This window comes from Leptinotarsa decemlineata, unplaced genomic scaffold (assembly GCF_025532065.1).
Source record: "Leptinotarsa decemlineata unplaced genomic scaffold, Ldec_3_MD MMD2_P_RNA_scaffold_1, whole genome shotgun sequence".
Classification (NCBI taxonomy): Eukaryota; Metazoa; Arthropoda; class Insecta; order Coleoptera; family Chrysomelidae; genus Leptinotarsa; species Leptinotarsa decemlineata.
In genome coordinates this window covers 3,001,582-3,023,673 of record NW_027412523.1, presented here as the reverse complement: position 1 = coordinate 3,023,673, position 22,092 = coordinate 3,001,582, and the positions used below count along the sequence as shown (strand labels likewise).

General features: G+C 36.4%; 2 protein-coding genes across 8 annotated transcripts in view; both read left to right on the top strand.

The window, feature by feature from the left end:
• Syt7 (Synaptotagmin 7) overlaps window positions 1-22,092 on the top strand; it is a 703,683-nt gene that overhangs the window by 565,744 nt on the left and 115,847 nt on the right. The gene's annotated exons all lie outside the window — the stretch shown is intronic.
• LOC141483757 (uncharacterized) lies at window positions 14,392-15,531 on the top strand. Its single transcript, XM_074178590.1, has 2 exons — window positions 14,392-14,756; window positions 14,820-15,531. Exons 1-2 carry the CDS (start codon window positions 14,392-14,394, stop codon window positions 15,529-15,531), a joined length of 1,077 nt encoding a protein of 358 aa, XP_074034691.1.

Sequence of the window (22,092 nt, the reverse complement as noted above, 5' to 3'; positions counted from 1 at the left end):
TGCTAAAATGGCTGATATGGTTTTTGCACACGGTTTGGCTGACGGAAATTCAAGCGAGGCCAGACGTATCTATCAGGAAAGGTAAACCCAACGCGTGACTCATTGTGCAGCGACATTTGCGAATCTTTTCCTGCGACTTTCCCAATCTGAAAGCTTTGAAACAAATTCTGCAGTAGTATGTGTATTGTTGGATTTGTGGTGATTGTGGAATCTGTATACGTTTTGTATGCTTTCATCAACTTCATTGACATCTTTCTACTAACTGCTCCGGATATGCGTTTTGCTCCAAAACTGTTTTAATGATAGTGTATAACGGTAAGAACTAGAGTAATCGAGAATTTAAATATCAAAATACAAGAAGAGCCATACACAAAGATTAGTGTTTTATTATGGTCCGAAATTATACAACATACTCCCAGTAGAATTGAAAATTATCAAAGGAATTAATAAATTCAAACAAAAGCTCAAACAATTCATAATCGAAAACCCTCAAAAATTTGACATATACTAAAAAAAAAAACAAATTTCCAGATGATATACGATGTACCGCACTTTTTCAAATGCCTACTGAGTCTGCTAGTTAGTGCACATTCAGTCAACGATCAGTCAGAACCGTTTTGTAGATTTTCGTCACCGTTTCTGGAGATCTGGGCTAAAATATTTCAAATGAAACTATCGTACCACAAATACTAAACAAAGCGTCTTCAAACTTGAGAAATATGCTTTAAATGTTGTGAACTTTCAATATAGTACACGAAATCGAAATGTACTCACCTACCCGTAAATTCAAAAGACACCAGCCTAATTCGGTACCTGAAACAATAAAAAAAATATTGATATTCGTTCAAAAAAATGCTGGGGGTATATTTACCCGAACGTGGGAGATATTTTGTACAGATGCTGAACTAGGACTTCAAATACTTACCTGGACTTAACACAACTTTAACGATTGAGTTTAATACATTTTTCGCAGATGAAATTCTCCTTGCTCATTGCTTTTTTTACCATATGACTGTATTGAAATTCCATTATGATGTTTATATACCTAGCTGTTACTTTATTATATTACTTTATTGAAAATTCATTATAATTTTTATAGATCTTTTTAAAATTGATTTCACGTTTGTTTTATTGGTATAATGAAACAATTAATTGGGTAATTATCGTTTTTACTGTTTTATTCATTTAATAATCATTTATATTTTGTATTCTGTACAGCTTTCTGTTGAGTGAAAAAAGTTATATTATTATTATTGATAATAATATTTATTGATTTCTTTAGGACATCCTAATATGCATACATTATTTTAAAAATATATAAATAAATGACATAAATAGCAAAAATGATGATATGATAGAAGGAAAAAAATGTGACAATCCCATCGACCCTAATATCTTTCTTCCATTACTTTTAGATCCTGGTGGAACCGCTCTCCCTGCTCCTCACTATAATTTCCTAAATTATCTGGAAATTCATTCAAATGGTTGCGAAGATAGTGTAACTTGATACTCATATTTGCTCCTAGAATCTGAAAGTTTGTCAGCATATTTTGTACAATTTCTTCATAATTTGGTGCTTTATGGGTACCTAGGAAATTTTCGACTACCAACACAAAACTTTCCCAAGCTTTACTTTCCGGAACAGTCAAAACTTTAATAAAATCAGTGTCTTTCATCATTTGCCGTATTTGAGGACCATCAAATATTCCACCTTTTAACTTTTCCATACTAAACCAGTATGGTTTTAACATGAGGGTACATAATGTTACCAAACAGAAAAAAGAAAATCAGGGAAGATATTTTATATAGTTCACGAGTTTTTTTTTTCAATTGGAAAACATTTATTGAATCTTTCAACGGAAGTGGGAGTTTGTTATACTTATTCAAACCTTTATAAAATAAAGACTTCATCGTACTAGTCAAATTAGTTTGAGGAAGGTGGAATTTTTGGGAGCTACTCGCTCTTGTTAAGTGGTTATGGATTTGAGATTTATACATACAGAATTCTTCAAAATAAGTTGGAAGCAAGTTATGTGTTACTTTGAAAATGTTTATCATTGCTAACTCGTACAGTCTCTGGGAAACAGACAGCCACTGCAATGTACTTGTTTGATATACTAAAATACCTATTCACTTGTAAAATAATCCTCATTCCACGATTCTGCAACTTTTGTAAAGCCGATACCTCATTTTGGTCAAATGAGTATAAAAGACTAGCACAATAAGCAAAATAGGGCTGGATTATACAATTATATAAAGTAATTTTTGAGTACATCGAAAGCTGAGATGAAATTCTTGAGAAAAAATATTTTTGTTTTGGTAATTTTTCTATATATATAATCAAAATGAGCATGAAGAGATAAACAAGTATCCACCACAAAACTTAAGTATTTGAATTCACTTACGAACTTCATTACATCACCTGCAGTTTGTAATCTTATGTTGAGATTGTTGATGAGTGATAGCTTATAACCCTAATTTGTTTTGGAGGTGTTCAGTTTTAGTTTATTGCGATTCATGTACTTAAAAACACTTCTTAGTTCATTATTTATTGGATCAGCTACTGTTTCTATATTATCTCCTGAAATTGATAACAGGAGATAACAATATAGGTCCCCCCCGAGGTACCCCGAAAATGACATCGCGAGATGATCCTTTATGTTGGTTACCTGTTTGCGTTGTGATATATAATCAGTCAGCCATAACAAAACAGTTTCCCTGATACCAATACTTTGCAGTTTATTTAGTAATATGTGGCGATCAATTGTCTCAAAAGCTCTTTTAAGATCTAAAAATACGGCTATAATATAATGTCCCTTATCTATTGATTCTTTCCATTTTGATATTGTGACTTGTAATGCACACTCACATGACTAGTGTTTTCTGTCATGTCCTATAACACCAAACGTTTTTTTAATGAGTTTGCAATTGAGTATTTCACTGCTGTATTCCATTTCTACTCTGTTGATCAATTTAGACAGATCTGCTATTGAATATTGAATACAGTGATATTTTTCAAACAACTACCGCCATCTCTTGGTCAGATCTGATACTGTCGCAACTCAGTTCTCGCTTGGCTATTAACGAGAGGATTTTTATTTGCTGTTTCACCCGCTCATTTATTCATCCCAAATAATGAAAGAACTCATTTAAAACTTAATAAAATATTTATTGTGAAAGAAACGGAAAAATACTTTAAATAAACTCACACTCAAATGTTAATAAAAAAAATACATTAAAATAATTAAAAAACTTACATTATACTGCCACCCAGCAGGATTGAAGAAAAGGAGATGTGCTGCATTTCTGATGACCCAATCGATACGTAAATGAATACTGTCTGTTGACTGTTAACCGTTAACTATTAATGATCTTGACCTCCCTTAATATTTATAAAGAATTATACGCTGACATTGCGACTTTGATCCGGTCACTGTACTGAGGTAAAATGCACAGCATGCAATCTGTGCCAAGTTTGCATATTTGGAGATTGTTTTATATTCCATATCCTGTGATTGGATCAATTTCGATGTCTATGAACTTGAAATATCAAAAGATGGAATTCTGAATACTGAGTGTTCTTGTGTTAAAATATTGAAGTGAGGTTGGAATATCTTTCAATTCATATATTTACTCAAATGAATCTGAATCATTTCATGATTATTTTATATATTTGACAATACTTTTGGGACCACTCTTGTAGGAAGAAATCCACATGATACGATCTACGATCTCAATTACAAAATTTTTTTAAAAATATTCTTGTGAGCGTGTCCAGCTGTTACCGTTTCATTCGAGTATAAATTAATGATGGTAGAATGACATGCCAAATGTTAATATAGATGAAAAATCAATCGATAGATGAGAACAACCGTCCGGGACATCAATCACGATATTCCCACATCTGTCTTTGAGAAATATCTATTGTCGATACGATGGCCTTTCATCACAAACATCTAAAAAATCTTGTAAACCCATCCATCAGTGTGTGCGTAGTTTGAAGATATCAAACTTGATAAATACCGACCCCAAGCCGATGAAAATCCCTCGCACGGCTCTGAGAATCGCGGTGTAGGTCCTAACATAGAGCAGCTCCCCAACGGGTCCATTTATCTGCACCCCAAATTCGATCGATCTGGTCTCAGCCGGGGTCCTCGCTGTGTTTACGCTACCCTTTGCATTGGTCGGTCGGAGAGAATTCTCTTTCCGTCTTTGGCGACTAGAAGAATGAGTTTTGTTGACACTGTTTTTGATTCCCCGTAAGGAAGTGTCTGATTCAAATATTTGTCTTTAGTAGTGTCAACAAGGTATGTAGGTGGGTATATTCTTAGAAATCGGAAGACAGTAATACTTGGAGAAAGAAATATTGTCGGAAATTAACTTTAAAGGAGGAAGTGGGAAAAGGGGGCACATCTATCAATTCAAATCTATCAGTTTCAATCCAATTTCATATCGATGAGGCTATATAGTTCTGAAAACACTAGAATATAGGCAGTTGTGATTACAAAAAGTATCGTCTAGAAAATATACAGGGTGGGCCATCGAAAACTTGACATGTAGGTTTTGGGTACTATTCTTGGAAATCCTTAAAAAAGTCTCAGACAGGTTGATTTTTATTGGGAGGGGGACAGTTTTTCTCCCATTTACAGCGTCGTCACTTCAACCCCGGAGCAGAGGGGTGAACAACCCTTGACAATTCAATAGGTAACTGGGGGCGAGTCGCACATATTATTTCCAATACCAATTGGAACAGCAAAAAATGATATGCCGACATAGGCGTCGGTATATTATTTTTCAGTGGTAGTTTTTCAGTTACTTATTCTTACAATCATAGCAATTGATCACCCCATGAAAAAGTTATCTCAACTGAATTTTTCCACCATGGGTAATTATGAAAAACTTCGAAATTTAAGGTATTTCATTTCCGAGTCGAAAACTCTAAAATACAATGAAAACACAAATAATCACACCGAATTTTCGTCAAACATATATTTACAAAATGATAGAGGCCAACAAAATCGCTAGTAAAATCAAAATTTTTCTCCGCTACATTCGGATGAGGTGGAATCATCATCGGGTTAAATAACGATCGGATTTATGGAACTTTGCAGATAATATTTGTTCTCTTATTTTATAACGTGGGCCACACAGTTCTTCCACACATCACTATTACCTACTTCATTCACCACTCGCCTTATATTGTCAAGCACTACAGCATTCAAAGTCGGTGACTGATTACATTTCCGCAAGCTTTCTTTCATTGTGGCCCAAACAATTTCAACTGGATTGAACACACAATAGTATGGAGGCAAACGTAAGAGAATATGACCAAGTGTTTCACACATCGAATCAATAATATACTCTTTTTTGAAATTACGTTGTTTTATGGTCGCCACTAATACCTTTTTCATTGGAATCTTTTCGGATATTTACATGTCATGATTTCGCATGATATCAACAATATCTGCTTTTTTTGTGTTATTGTTTGGTATTGTAGTCAATAACCGAGAATAATACGAAGCGTTATCCATAACAATAACCGAGTTTGGAGGAATATTTGGGAGAAGCTGCTCGCTGAACCAGGTTTCGAATAAAGCCGCAGTCATATCTTCGTGGTAATCAGCAGACGAATCTTTTATATTTTTAGCCGTTAGGTACGAAACCACTTTCATTCCCGGCATGCAAAATTATAACACATTTTCCCCTTGAAGAAGGTGTGTTCAAAGCACAATACTTGGTTTCGTCTACCCAGCCATATTTGACAACATCATGGGTGTCAAACCAAGTTTTGTCGAGGTAGATTATATGTCTGCTGGATTCTCGGTAGCTTTTCATCGGCCTCAAATATTCTTGTCGGAGTTGAACAATGCGCGTCTATTCCATTATGACCATATTTGAAACCACAAGATAATAAGACACCTCGTAGAGTTTCTAAGATTTGTAATTGTAACTCTGGAGCAGTTGGCAACTGACCCTAATTTTCATAGATAAAGCATCTTCAGCGATGAGACTCATTTCTCGATGAATGAGTACGTTAACAAACACAATGCTCGAATTTGAGATGATACAAATCTAGGGTAGGAAGAGGTAATGGGAATCACTTAAGCAATAATTAACATAAATAAAAGCAAATGGAGTGAATTTATATTGAAACCGCCTCATAACAGAATCTCTTTATTTGGCTCTCAATTGAGATTAGTAAAAATTACTTTAATAATCATCTTTGAGTAAAAAAATAAACATTTTGTTTCCCATTGCACTGAGGTAAGGGTAACTGTGGCCATCTAGTGGGCAAAATCCAACAAAAATCGCATACATAACCGTTGGTCGACTCCCACTCCGTACAATCTGCGTCAGCCCATAAACCACATGAGGTACGTCTGTACCAAACCTCATTATTTCGGCCGAATTCGTTGCTGGTTAAGACGCATCGTCAGCATCATCCAGCTCATCTTCTTGGCATAAATAATCAGTAGCCACGTCTGAAACACAGGTATCATTTGATTCGTGTAGAATCTTCTTCTTTACTCTTTCAGTTCCCTTCTTCGTCACTTTGATCTTCTTTCTTTGACCCTTGCCCTCAGTTATATTTTTTCCTTTTCCCTTATCCTTGTCTGAGCAGACAGTTTTACATTTCTTGTTTTTTTTAAAGCTTTTATGCAACTTGACTTGTATGTATGTTAACAAATCTTGCAAGTTTAATTTAACCGACTTCCCGGTATCCGATTGACCTGAAATTTTGCATGCTGGTCCAGAAACGATGACAATGCATGTTAATCATAAACGTGACCAGATGCTGCTGCCAGGATCGGCTCCGTACGAGAGATTTCCTCAGCGGTAATTACCAGGGACACGAAATTTTGTATACGCATCCGTTTATGATAGGCAGTTGGTAGGTCCACCATGAAATAGATGCCACATCCAGGGTTGGCTTCAATAAAAAAAATATGTTTATAGAAAAAAAATTGAAGCTTTTTCTCTTTGAATACCTACTTTTTCATCATTATTTTATTTTTCTATCAAGTTTTTTCATTGGCTTGGATGTTGAAATTTTGGCATGCTGCTTTTGACGACTTGTTTTGATAAGTTAGGTACTGGTGATTATACTGGAACAGGTGCTAGTGAAACACTTTCCACTGATGGGCCAGGGGCTAGACTATCAACGGCGCTAGAAAATTTTGGTGGCTTTGGTGGTAGCAATGAATTAACTTGATGTGCCAAGTACTGAAGAGTCATGGAAAATTGAACATTTCAAATGCGCTGCACATAGAAAAGCAGTGGTAGACATTCAAACGATGTTACATTCCACACGTTATGGCATCAATAGTTCTTTCAGACGAATAAAAAATGTCGATAATATCTTACACACACCTTGTTATATTCAAATTAAAAAATAGAAAGACCCTATACATTGGATATCTAAAAATTTTATATGAAATACTGTTTGTTAACTTTACTTTCCAGAGTCAAACTCCTAATGGAAGCTTAACGTAACGCATAATGTATATGGTTTTCAACTTCTCCAGAATGAATGGAGATGCTCTAAAATGTTAAAACCATTAGTGATGGTATACTATCCTTTTATCGGATGAACTGGCGGAAGCCCACTCCGTTCATGAGATTAAGATTTCCCAAAATTTCGTTTTCGGTACAAGACATTATCTCTCTTATCCGCGAAAGGGCGAATTGAATCCTCTTGTACTCATCGAATCCCCCGGGAATTGATTTTCGGGGAATAGTTGCCTAAACGCATTCTCTAATAGGAGGACCGAAATGCGGCTTACGTGTTCTGAATATTCAACTATTTCAACGCGAATTATCCGTTTATTACTTTCTCTATTCACACAGGGGGACTATACTTTATACCAATCTGATGTTCAATAAATGCCCACGAAAGCACAAAATATTATTGCAATAAAGTGTCAATGTATTCAAATTGAGAATTTTCACTTCATAGTATGAAAAAGAGTCGCTTCTCGCTGTTTGCGGGTTTTGATGCGGGTTTTTGAAGTGATATCTTCATAAAACGCTTCCTTACTACAACAGAAGGCAGGCTCCCCCTCTTTCGTCGGACAGACGATCAGTGTTTAGTGTGCGTTAGGCATGTACTGTATTATGTTGACTGTATGAAAATCTAATCAGCAAGCACGCAATATTCTTTCATTATGTGAAACCTTGCTTGAAAATGTTTAAACTAATTTTGTGTATGTACAATATTAGTATGATCATCAACCTGTATTCTCTGTAAATATCAACCTGCATTGGCATGTGAATATCAACCTGCATTCATCGTTAGTATCAGCCTATATTCACATGTGAATATCAACAACCCGTATTCACCGTGAATATTAGTCTGTATTCATCGTATAATCATTATTCCAATTGTCCCAATGGAAGTGCACAGGAGAGTCAATACCTAAAAAAGGATGCCAAATTCTATCGAATGTCAGCCTACATTGAAATAAGAATATCAACATGACTTCACGTGTGAATATCAACCTGTATTCGCCGTGAATATCAGCTTGTATTCACGTGTAAATATCAACCTGCATCCTCCGTAGTAGTTGTTTACAGCTGATTCTCGGCCTCCCCCCACCACTATGACGTATTAATTGCTTTTTTTATTGGTTGTTGTTTGGTGAAGTTTTTTTGTTGTGCAGTGAAGTCAAGGCGTTGTGACCTTGAAGTGTCTGGTGCATGGATCGTTCAGATTTTTTTTTCATATGAGATTTTGTGTGTTTATGTGTGTGTGTGTGTGTGTAGGAGAATGCACGGTACAGGGTTTCATCATGTGCTTGTTTGTCTATGTACAAACATACGTCTGCATACTTCGAAGATCCTCCAAGTAATAAATGCTCCATCGGTGTTAGGGCACCAAGTTAGTAGTGGAGTGACGTCACAGCAATAACCGTTCAACGGCTAGAGAGCGACATGTTCACTCCACGACGTGTGGCAGAGTAATGCGTATTCATCGGTCTGCCCTCACCTCTCCCGAAGCGATGAAGGTTCGCTCTAGCCCCGCTATCGATGGTGACACAACGGCAGCCGAGGACCGTTTGCCTAGCGTCTACCCTCTCCGAGACCGCAACGACCACTGCTTGCTCGTATATCGACATCTGTTATCGCATTCAGTTGGGAGGTAATCTTGGCGCATGTAGTTGAGAAGTGGGGTTGGCTATGACGTCTTGACGGGTCCTATCAGAGTGTATTTAAGAAGCGTACGAGTGCTGGCTATGTCAGTTTACATCAAGTGAGTTAGTGAGAACTATTATATAAAATGTATTCCTGTGACTGTGGTAAATCTTTCACTCGTAGTGATAATCTTCGTCGGCATCAGCTCCAGAGTTGCCAAGGAGGGCCTGCAGTGAAACGGGTGAGAGTGGATAATGCAACACCTATGTATACGTGCAATTGTTGTAATGTGACAATTCCTATGACCCAAGTGAATTCTCACCGAAGAACCATGAGTCATAAAAATAATGCATGTGTTCAATTGTCTGACGGTGTTCAAATTATAACGAATGCATTCAATTGCCGCATTGCTACATACAGGGTGGAGAGTTCGATTGTAACCAGTGACTACATGTCATTTTTCAATAAGATTAGGCAGAAGGTCATTGAATTACTGGAATCAGCCATCAGGATCCATAAAAGCATCAAGGTGAATATGGAAGTTTTTGGGAATTATATTCTTCAGACTGATGATTCGAGGGACACGAAGTCATTTAATTCCCAAAATAAAATAGTGGACCAATCTTCAGATTTGAATGCTGTTTTTGATGGATTCCGTGATGTAATTGTGGCTCAAACGACTGAGTTCCAGGATCGTGACTCAGGTATTTATTTTTTAAAAATTTCAATAAGATTGAATAGTAATATTTTTTTTTATAATTCAGGTTGGACTTGTGAAAAAATATTGTTTCTCGAGGTCAACATTAATAAATACAGTCCACTGGAAGGACGTTCATATGTGAAGCTGCCTCAATGTATTCAATGGAAGAAAGCTGTTGTGAATGTTCGTAATGAAGATCAATATTGTTTTGCTTGGGCTATAACATCAGCATTATATCCTGCAGATAGTCGAGTGTCCGAACTTACGTCATATCCACATTTTTCCACTGTTTTAGATGTCACAGGTATGGATTTTCCGGTTAAAGTTAATAATAAGAGTATCGAAATATTCGAAGATAGGAATGATATTTCAATTAATGTTTACGGTTTAGAGAGTACATTTGAGAAGGGTAAAATGAAGTATGAAGTGATTGGTCCATTGCGATACTCACAGAGAAGACTCCGGAGACATGTCAATTTGTTGTTTATAACTGATGACTCCGGTAATGGTCACTATTGTTGGATCAAAGATCTTTCAAGATTAGTTTCTAATCAACTATCAGCTCATAGACAGAAAAAATATTTTTGTGACGGATGTTTGATATATTTTTCTGATGAGAGATTGCTTTTACGTCATAATATGTATGATTGTAATCACATTAGTACCACAACACCAACTACTAATTTAAAGATCAATAAATATGGTAGAATGGTTGCGGAAAATAAACTAATGTTTGAAAACTTTGAGAGGCAAATGAGGGTGCCATTTGTAGTGTATGCTGATTTTGAATCAGTGCTTAAACCGATTCATGTGAATGAGCCAAATCCTGGAAGTTCATACACGATTAAAACATTCAAACATGCCCCATATTCATTTGCTTATTTGATAAAGTGTTCATATAATGATGATTTGACAAAATTTGTTACATATAGGGGTGTAGATGCAGCTCAGAAATTTGTGAGTAGCATTGAAGATGATTTGAAAGAGATACATGAAAATCATCTCAGAAACCCTAAACCAATGGATACACAAACTGTCGAAGAAGAAGAACAGTTTGTTGCAGCCAGAACTTGTGGTATATGTAATAAAGCATTTACTGATGGTGAAGTCAAAGTAAGAGATCATTGTCATGTCACAGGAAAGAAAAGATCACATGCCGCTCACTCGAAATGTAATTTAAATTTCAAAATACCAAACTTCATACCTATCATTTTTCATAATTTAAGTGGTTATGATTGTCATTTATTCATAAAAGAATTGTATAGGAATAAAGAGAAAGTTGATGTTATCCCGCAAACTAAAGAGAAATATATATCTTTCACGAAGCATCTCTTTACACACAGCTATACCGATAAAGATGGTGTGGTTAGGAAGAATTATCTCAAAATGAGATTTATCGATAGTTATAAATTTATGACTAATTCGTTGGAGAAGTTGGGTGCAAACTTGACCTCCGATCAATGTTTGGAGATGCACAAACATTTCCCACAAATTGAGAAATTCAATTTGATGAGACAGAAAGGTGTATTTCCATATAGTTTTGTTGATGACATTGACAAATTGAATTATCCATTACTTCCGACAAAAAATCAGTTTTATGACACACTCAATTGTGAACATATATCGGAAACTGATTATGATAGGGCTAGAAAAGTTTGGAATTTATTCGAGTGTCAGAATTTGGGGGAATACTCTGATTTGTATTTGAAGTCGGATGTATTGCTACTATGTGATATTTTTGAAAACTTCCGCACCACAAGTTTAGAGATATATAACTTAGATCCGGCACAATATTACACTGCACCTGGATTATCATGGGATGCCATGTTGAAGTTCACTAATGTTGAATTGGAATTACTAACTGACATTGATATGATTCACTTTTTTCAAAAAGGTATACGAGGTGGAATTAGTCAATGTAGCGAGAGGAAACATATAGCAAATAATAGATTTTTACCCAATTATAATCCCAACGAACCTTCCACATTCATTACATATTTAGATGCAACAAATCTATACGGTCACAGTATGTCACAACCTCTACCAACAAGTGAATTTACATGGTTGACACCAAATGAAATTCTTAATCTCGATGTGATGGATGTGAGTACTGATAGTCCGTATGGGTATGTATTTGAAGTGGACATTCATTATCCACAAGAGTTGCATGATAAACATTCTGACCTTCCATTTTTAGTCGAAAAAATAATACCACCTCGTACACAATCGAAAATTCCCAAATTAATTCCAAATTTGAATGATAAAAGAAAATATATTGTTCATTATAGGAATCTACAGCAAGCTGTCAAAAATGGATTGATTGTAATGAATACACATAGAGTATTGAAATTCAAACAATCATGCTGGATGAAACCCTATATAGATCTTAATACTGAAATGCGTAATAGGTCTAACAACAAATCTGTTAAAGATTTCTATAAACTAATGAATAATGCGGTGTATGGAAAGACAATGGAGAATGTAGATAATCGAATTGATGTTAGACTCGTTACACATTGGGAAAATATAAAGAAAAATATAGGTGCCAGCACTCTCATAGCCAAACCAAATTTCAAAAATTGTTCAATTTTCACTGATAATTTCGTTGCCATTCAATTGGGTAGAGTGAAGGTTCATTACGATAAACCATTATATTTGGGATTTTCCATATTAGAATTATCTAAAACAGTCATGTATGACTTTTTCTATGGATGCATCAAACAACACTTTGATGAAAATGTCTCTTTACTTTACACAGATACCGACTCGCTCATTCTTAAAGTAAACACAGAAAATTTTTATGAATTCATAAAAACTAACATAAGTAGATTTGATACATCCAATTACAGTATAGTTAACCAATTCAATATTCCAGTAACAAGTTCAGTCTTGGGTAACTTCAAAGATGAATTTCCAAATGATCCAATCATGAGTTTTTATGGTACAGGTGCTAAAGCATATTATGTGAAATCTGTTGATGGTGAATTTAAGAAAGCCAAAGGGGTTAAACGATCTGTAATAAAGAATGAATTGACATGCGAAGATTATCAAAAAATCGTCGAACAAGGTGGTATGATATTCAGAAAGATGAATTCATTTAGAAGCGTGTTACATGATATGTATACTGAATTAAAAAATAAAGTTGCATTATCATATCACGATGATAAACGATTTATCATTCCGAATACTACCCACACTCTTCCTTGGGGTCATAATGATATTGAATTTTATGAAAACAATCCAAATGAGAACATTCGTTGGATAAGTAATATTATTCAACAATCACAATCTCAGGAGACTCCATTGGATCAATTGATTAATTTATTATCTGCCGAGATCAATGATTGAAATATCATTCAATATCTTCAAAACCGGAAAATTCAATATTGATATTTATGTAGCCATTTATAATTAATAATATATGATAGAAGTAATGTGATATTAATGTATTATGTATGTATGTATATGTATTACTGTAATGAATATAAAATGATTAAAATTTTATTTGTATTATTTCTATTTCCCTAATCAATTACTGCAATATATAGTATAATGTAAATGACAGAAATATCAGTTTGAAGAGAATCATCGTAGAGTGCACAATGTCTAAAACAATCGATAAGTTTGGTAGAAAAAGAAAATGGGGTGGTAATGTCATTCGAGGTCCTCCTGGGAATGGTTTTAAATTAACAAAAGATGGTCATTATGACATGCAAAGGAAAATATTGAAAAATACAAGTGAACCAATTGACAAGAGTGATTGTGTAACTGTATCATATCTTGAGGGGGAAATTAATGGAGCAAAGGAAGTTATACTTCTAGCCCTACAAGCTGCAATACAATCCACAATAGGCAATATTGCTCGGGACGCCCGGCAAGCATTTGACGATAAAATTGCAGAGGCTCGGATAACTTTCACTCGTAAATTTGACAAACTTACAAGTGATGTAGACATAAAAATGTCTGACATAACAGCGTCTACAAATAAAAAATTTGATGCTATGTCAAACATAACAGGGACTACAATGAAAAAGTATGATGTACTGGAACAGAGAGTTGAAGTATTGGAGAAAAACCATAAAGAAGTTTTGGAGAGAAACTATAAAGTCAGGCCATCATCATCAGGTGGACTGGGATATCCAGGACTGAACATTAATCCAAATCATAGAATAATACAACCAAAACCAAAACCAACTGATGATGTATTAATGGAACCAACATGGTGAATGTATTCCCTCGTTAGGTTAGGTTAATAGCTACGTTAGGTTAGCTGCATACTTACGTTAGGTTAGGTGTTAGGTTAGTATTCCCTCGTTAGGTTAGGTTAATAGTTACTGTAGGTTAGGTTAGGTTAGGTTAGGTTAGGTTAGGTTAGGTTAGGTGTTCGGTTGCATAGCGGTAGGTTAGCGTACTAGGTTAGGTTACGTTAATACATACGATAGGTTAGGTGTTCGGTTGCATAGCGGTAGGTTAGCGTACTAGGTTAGGTTACGTTAATACGTTAGGTTAGGTGTTCGGTTGCATATTATGTTACGAACGCGCGCGCGAAGAGGGCGTAGATGTCTCTCCAGATGTCCCGCCTACCTGGGCGGAGCCCAGGCAGTGGGCGGGGCCCGTTAGGGCCACGCCCCCCCCCGTCGCCACCAACTTTTCGGATACCCCGCCCCTTTCCGAAGCCCCGCCCCCTTTCCGAAGCCCCGCCCCTCCCCTCCCCGAAGCCCCGCCCCCCGACTCCCAACATTTGCGCATGTACACCCCTACCCTCATCGCGCATGTGCGCTCCCACCATTTTCCCACCGCTCACGCATCGAAGTCGATACCCTCCGGAGAGCACTCCACAACATTCAGTTCGAGAAGTCATCTCATCGAGAGCAGTCCACTCCACAACAAGGCAGTACGTTCCAACGACCAACTTGATATTTGAGTAAGTAAATTAGGAATGTTATTTTTTATATCAACTAACTTTGTATTATTTCTTCTTTTTCAGAATGGCAACCAATACACAGGAGGTGAATAATGCTGTGGCGTCTATTCTGCCGGTGTCCGCTGACCAGGAGGAGGCAGCATCTTCGAGAGCGGTGACGGTTGACCAGCCAACCACTTCGCGTTCGCGAGTTAGGTGCAGATCTTCTAGCCCTGACTTATTCGAGGAGGAGGAGGAAGTCAGGGCTGTGAAGAAGGTTTGCCAACGACCTGCAGCAAAGGTTGGTCCTATTTCAAAGTACCGAGCTACTTGCAATAGGACTAATCCTTATGCAGGTAGTTTTTCGACCTCTCGTAAGAGGGCCTCCACACCAGCAGCAGCACCAGCAGCAGTGGAAATTCCGAGGAGTCCTTCTCCGGAGTTGGTGATATTGTCGCCGTTGGTGACGCGACTACCACCGCTGCCAGCGACACCGGCGGATCCTGAGGTGTTGGTGCCACAGCCTATCGGAGAGGTTAGTGAAAAGATGAGTGTTTTTCTGCAGAGATGCAAGAAAGCAGAACGAGCTGCCCGATCTAGCGAGGCCGCGTTGGTTACCATGAAGCGACAAATGGCTGAAATGGATAACCGACGGAGGGAAATCCAAAAGGAAATGGCCGAAATAGATCGGAATTATGCATCTCTGCAGGAAAGGTGTAAAGCAGAGACCTCTTCGATAAAGCTGTACAAAAAAATAGTGACAGTTATGGACACTCTTTTTGTAGATGAAGTGTAAATGTAAGATTAGTTTTAGGTTAGTTAGGAGTATTTAATTATGGTAGTTTTAAGTTTATATTTGTTAAGTTTATATTGAATAAAGGAAAAGGAAGTGAAATAAAGGGTGTACACTGTTTTTTGGTTTGGTACACATTGAACAATGCGATGGTTGGAGCATTTTTCTTCACTTCCTCTTATTATTATTATTATTTTTTTTATTTCAATTCCAAGTTCTTCTAGACAAATACCTCACATCAATTTTTGTGTCCTCTAATCACTTGTAAATAATTTCATGTGAAGAAAATTTAAAAAATAAAAAATAGACATGTTTCATAGTGAAATCGACAAGTATATTTCATTTGTATTTTATCCATTCAAGTATCTCTTTCATTGAATATGTCTTATGTCACTTTGCAATTTACCCCTACTCATTGAATATGTCTTATGTCACACTACAATTTACCCCTACTCAATGTTCCACTCCTCTCCCACTCCCTCTCGAAAGTATAAAAGTAGAAATCATCTGATGAAACATTCAGTTGATCAGCTAGCATCGAGATGGAACCCGATTCAACCTCCGAACCCTATAGCTGCCCGGATCAGGGGTACAACTTCAATTACTGGGATAACAGCCAGGTACAGGTAGTCTCTTCCACCACGGAACCCCACAGTCCGCCATACGAATACCGGGATCACGACATCAGGATGCAAGTTCAACATGTCACTGGCAGTGACGAAGGACACTTGGATGACTCGGAATATCCAGATCCTGACGGATGGTGGGACCCTGCTTATGATGACATTGTCCCAATGAGTAGCGACGACGATGATGATGACGACGACGACTCTGGTGATGATGCTGATGACGAGCTTGACGTTAGACGTCCTCCACCATCCCCTATCCTCATCGAGGATAGTCCTCCGCCATCCCCAATCCTAATCGATGATGATGTCCTCAATTCCGATGATGACATATAATCATCTACTCGTCCATCATTTCCTTTCCTTTCCTTCCACGGAGTACACACTTTTTGGTTGGTGTACACGAGGCACTGCGAGGCTGGGGCAGTGTCTTCCTCCCTTCCTCTCCCTCTTATTAGTTTTTTTTCCATAATAATCACTAGAATTTCTCCTAATAATCGCTCAGAGTTTCATTCTTGATGTTTTCGAATCTCAAACACTGTTCTACATTTCACCCCCTCCATTTCATTTCTTCCAATATAAATATAGCAACAATCCCAGTTCTATATCATTCTTCCACAATGTCGAGTACAGGACCCATCCAAGTACATGAAATAGATTCAACGTCTGATCATTTGAGTACAACCTTCGCTCAATTTCTGCAGCGAATCTATGATCTTCCTGATGATTTCGCAGAACGAGTGGAACAAGGTATTCAGGACGACATAGATGCTGTTGACGATAATAATGCGGATGATGTGATTAGTATATCATCTGATTCAGCTGATTATGACGACGACGACATCATGAGTATATCATCTGATTCAGATGACTACTATGAGGATGATATCATTAGTATATCATCTGATTCAGATGACGATACCATAATTATTGTTTCTGATGATGAGGAGCGTTAGTCCATATCATTGCATGGATTAATAAAAAAATAACAGCCCTTTTCAGGGCTACAATTAAAGACTGAAACAATAAAAAAAAATAGCTCTTTTCAGAGCTACCATTATACTTTCAAACAGAAACAGATTCATACCATTGTTAACATTATGTTAACATTATAATCTCAAACGAAATATATGTATGTGAAAGTATTCATCATTATATGCATATGAATGATTGACAAATGCCAACTTCAACTTTCATTTAAAGTAGTACTCATCATATGCATAGATATTCAATGACTATCAAATTCCAAATTTCGACTTTTCAGTCAAAGTAGTAATTTATTTGTCATATAATGTATAGATATTCAAAGACTAACAAATTTCCAACTTAGACTTTTATTAGTCAAAGTATTCATTTGTCACATAATCTATGAATACTAATACAACTAACTACTGTTTGTGTGAATAATGTAGCCCTGAAAAGGGCTGTTGTTTTTTTTTGACCAGTAGGTCCACGGTTATTGTGCCACAGGTTGGACATTATTACATATAATACATGTAGATACTCGGGTGAAGTTTGTTAGTGGCCTCTCGCAAGCTTCACACCAATTCTGTCCCATTTCCATAATTGAGACAGTGTTGTGGGTGTTGACATGGGCATACCACCCTCCATTATTGTTTCTATGCGAATAAAACCGAAAGCAGCACCAACATAGTTTTTTGTTCTCTCCATCTATTGTGCTGATCAATACGTATGCATCCAATGCACAATACAAATCCAAGGGATCTTCCAGTGTCTCACTGACATTGAGTGTTCGCATACCGATCCTCATAGCACCATCACCTTCAGTTGTGTCAGCTTCTATCCCTTCATCATCTCCTTCTTCATCCATGACCCTCTCAAACTCCATCACGTCATTATCTTCGTCGCTTTGGTTGGCCTCGTTTTCAACTTCGTCTATCTCATCTTCATCGACTCCAACATCTTCTGCTTCAACTATCACTTCCTCTAGCGGAACATTGACATCCTCATCATCTGATTCGTCTATCCAATTGTTTTCATCAACAGCAGCTATTCTATTTAATGCAGCATTTATTTTTGCAGAATTCATCTTGTTGTTGTTTGCTCACAGTTGTAGAGAGTGAATGAATGAACTCTAGGTTTGCAAGTCAACTTATATAGGAGGTGATGCGACTCCCACTTGACTCGTTTAGAGTGGAATAGTAGGAGAAGTTATCCCACTATACTTCCACATGATGTTGATTCGTATAAATAGAGATCGTAGGTATAGGAGAGATCATTCAGAGTTTCTGTAAGTCATCTCTTAATATTTCTAATCGAATTAGTAAAATGCCGTTTCCAAAAGAGTGGAATGAAAAACCAAAAGTGTGTGTCTACCCAATGATGATTGCAGGGGCTATTGTGTGCTACTTTTGTCAAATAAGTAGACCTAAGGATTCAATCAATCCATGTACTGGTATGTGTAGTGATTGCGTGTTGCGGATTCAACTATCGCCTCCTTCTCATCCACCGAAGCGAACAAAATCGGATTATCGTCAACAACAGTTACAGTGTCTGAAGTGTTCCGAACCTATAATATTTAACAATATAGGTATCTGTAGAAATATTTGTGGTACCTGTGCTGCCGTTCCAACTCCACTGCAACGTTGTTTGCGTTGTGATACATATTCCATGAATTGTTGGAATCATGTATGCAATGCATGTAGAAGTACTTGGGATCTGTGTGAGAAGGTTGGTCAACTCTACCCCAATAGGAGAATCCATTTTTTTCAATGTTGGTGTTTGACGCACGAGCAACAACTATTGAGGAATAGAGTCAAAGAACGTTCCACATCCACAGAGACATATTAACATTTTTCATTTTTTATTATCGTTATTGTCCTCTATTATTAATAAATATATATATTTTGAATTTATTTGTATTATTTTCTAACATTTAAAAATACATGCATGCAACACAAAGTTTTCCTCTTAAATGACAAAGATTGTTACATGCGTGAATAGTTTAGTGAGAGAGCGCATGTGCCAGTTGATGAAAGAGCGCATGCGCTAGTTTATTTTCTTCTATAAATGGTGAGGTCTCAGTAACATCATCACCTTTCCTATCCACATTCTATTGCTATCACATATCATTCCTCAGACCTTAATAATCATGAGCTCTATGCCGCTATTGATTGCTGAAGATGGTTCACCACTTGTTGATATCGATCAGACTGATTTTGAAAATATTCCAGTATTACATTTATCGAGTCAAGATTCGATAAATGATTTTGATATTAACGACTTCGTTAACTTTGCAGATGTGCCAGAACCAAATGAGCAAATTATTATTGAAAATCCGATCGTTTCGCAATTATCATCACTCAAACACTCTTCATCTACCCTTCCTCTTGGTGTTGATAAGAAATCTAGAACAATCAAGAGGAAGGTTACTAAGGCATCTTCATCGATTGTCACTGACTTTAAAGAAAAGAAAGAATCCAAAAGTGTTGTGCGACAGAAAAAACCCGCAACGAAAAGTGACAGATCGAAGAGGAAGCCAAAAGGTACTCCTAAAGAAATGAAGAGTGATTTGAAAGCTGAACCGCTATCTTCTTTCAGCCCCCTCCATCGGTTTGGGGAAATGAAAAGGAAAGCAAAATGCCGTCTTGTAAAGGCACAGATGACTATTGCTGAACTTGAAAAGAGTGAGCGAGCTATTAATGCTAATAATGAAACTCTTGAAGCATTAGATGCCAAGATTGCATTAGCGAAGGTTGAATTGGCTAGAATGTCTAAAGATGCTGATGAACTCCGTTCAAAAATTGGTAAAGATAAGCAATTCCATCAACGTTCGAGAATGCAAGCTCAGGCTGAGCTTGAGGAGTCGACTAAGCTTTATGAGACAGCATTATCAGTGAGAGATAATTGGCAAAAAGAGTTGGATACTGCATTTCAAAGTGACGGCGATTAGTTTTGGGAATGATAATGTGTTTTCAATATCGTGAGTTGAAAAATATAAGCGGGAATGGAGTATACAATTAATTTGGTTTGGTATACACAGAACATTGCGAATGGCTGGGGCAATGTTTACCGAAGCAATATTTTTCAGTTCACATACTTATAATTGAAATGAAAACAATAATGAACTTTAATATTACTTTATTCATAAAAGTCACTATTATATACATTTAAACCATATTTGATTCATCAATCCAAGAATTTTGTTCGCTAGGAAGGCCTAACCACTTTACATATACTTTATTTTTTCTTCTCTTCAACACCTTCTCAATCAGATATACGTCAGGATTCTCGGTTCGTAATAACTCTTCTTCGTAAAAACATCCTCTAATCGGCTGTTCATTCATATCTTCAAGATTATAAGTCGTTGGGATGGTTTTATTAATTTTAACAATCTTGAATAGCTCCGTGGTAAAATTCGCAGTGTAAGACTTTTCAAAAATATGTTTGTATTTACTTATACGTACAATATCATTTAATTGGAATTTGGGTTTACTTTGTCTTCCTCCAATTCCATTGATACCCTTGAATTTTAATTTTGTTGTTGAATCAACATTGATGGGTGCCATACCTATTGTACGATGAACTTTATTATTATATCTACTAGTTATAATTGGAAGAATATCAAGCCATTTGTGGTGACCTCTCATCGAAAATTCCTTGTAGAGCCATGCCTTTATTGTACGAATCACTCTTTCTGCTATAGCTGCCTTCTTTGTGCTAAATGTTGAATAATGATTGATATTATATTCTCGCATGAGAGATGAGAAGCTTTTATTGAAAAATTCTTTCCCTTGATCGCTTTGTATGTGTTTGGGGGAGTATTTGGCTTCTTTCAGTACATGTTTCATTGCATTAGTTACTGTACTACCTGTTTTATCTTTAACTGCTACAGTCCACAGATATTTGGAGTAACAATCTATCACTACAAGTATATATCGGTATCCTTCATTACTTTTTGCATAAGGTTGCAGTTCAGCTAAATCTATTTGCCATAGATCTGCAAAACCTTTGATGGTGGTTATTCTTCTACGAAAATTACGTCTTGCAGGTTTATGTAATTCATTAACAACTTTGACATCACTTATTTCATTAGTCATTCTATTTCAATATGATTAAAGAGAAAAGGTGATAATGTTACTGCATTGAATGATGATGTGACAGTGATCATTACATGTGAATATGTTAATATATTATACCTTCTTCACGTAATTCTTCAATTATTGAAATTATTTCATTATCATGTCCGGTATGTCCGGCTGACTTTGAAGCTACCAATAGTCGTAGGCGAGCAACTAACTCTTTCGGTGAATTCCAGTACACATAATTCACAGGTTTAGAATTATATATTTTCTCCATTTTCACTCGTTTGAGTGCTCCACCAATTTTACTTCTACTTCTTATTGGATATTGTCGTGAGTCTAATAGAGGTTTGATAACTTCACGAAATTTTTTAGAATTTGTATTTTTAAAACCATTCTTCAGATGATATTGTTTATATGGAGCATTCGTTATTTTCAATATTTTGGAATATACTTGACGAGTTTCTTCATTATCAACATCTTGTGGATTCTTCAAAAAAATCATATCATACAATTCTGGACTACCTGCGCATTCATATTTTTTCACTTTATTAGCATCCCAAAATGAAATGTTTCCATCTTTGAAATTTACCACTAGACTTCCCATTTTCAGCTTTTGTGTAATTGGATCCATACGTACGCCAAATGTTCCATCATATGCTGGATTTCTAGATTTTATATTATTCAAATGTTTCATCAAAACATCTTCACCACTTTCATTCATAACAGGTGAGATGTCAGGATCCGAGGAATCGATGTGGGACGATGATGGTGTTTCGAATAGAGTTGTTCTCATATCGTCTTGAAGTGTGCTCGTGTCACTATTCACAGATGATACACTACCAAAAGATTGTTTTCTTCCTATTGGAGTACTCATGGGATAATTTGAAGTAGAT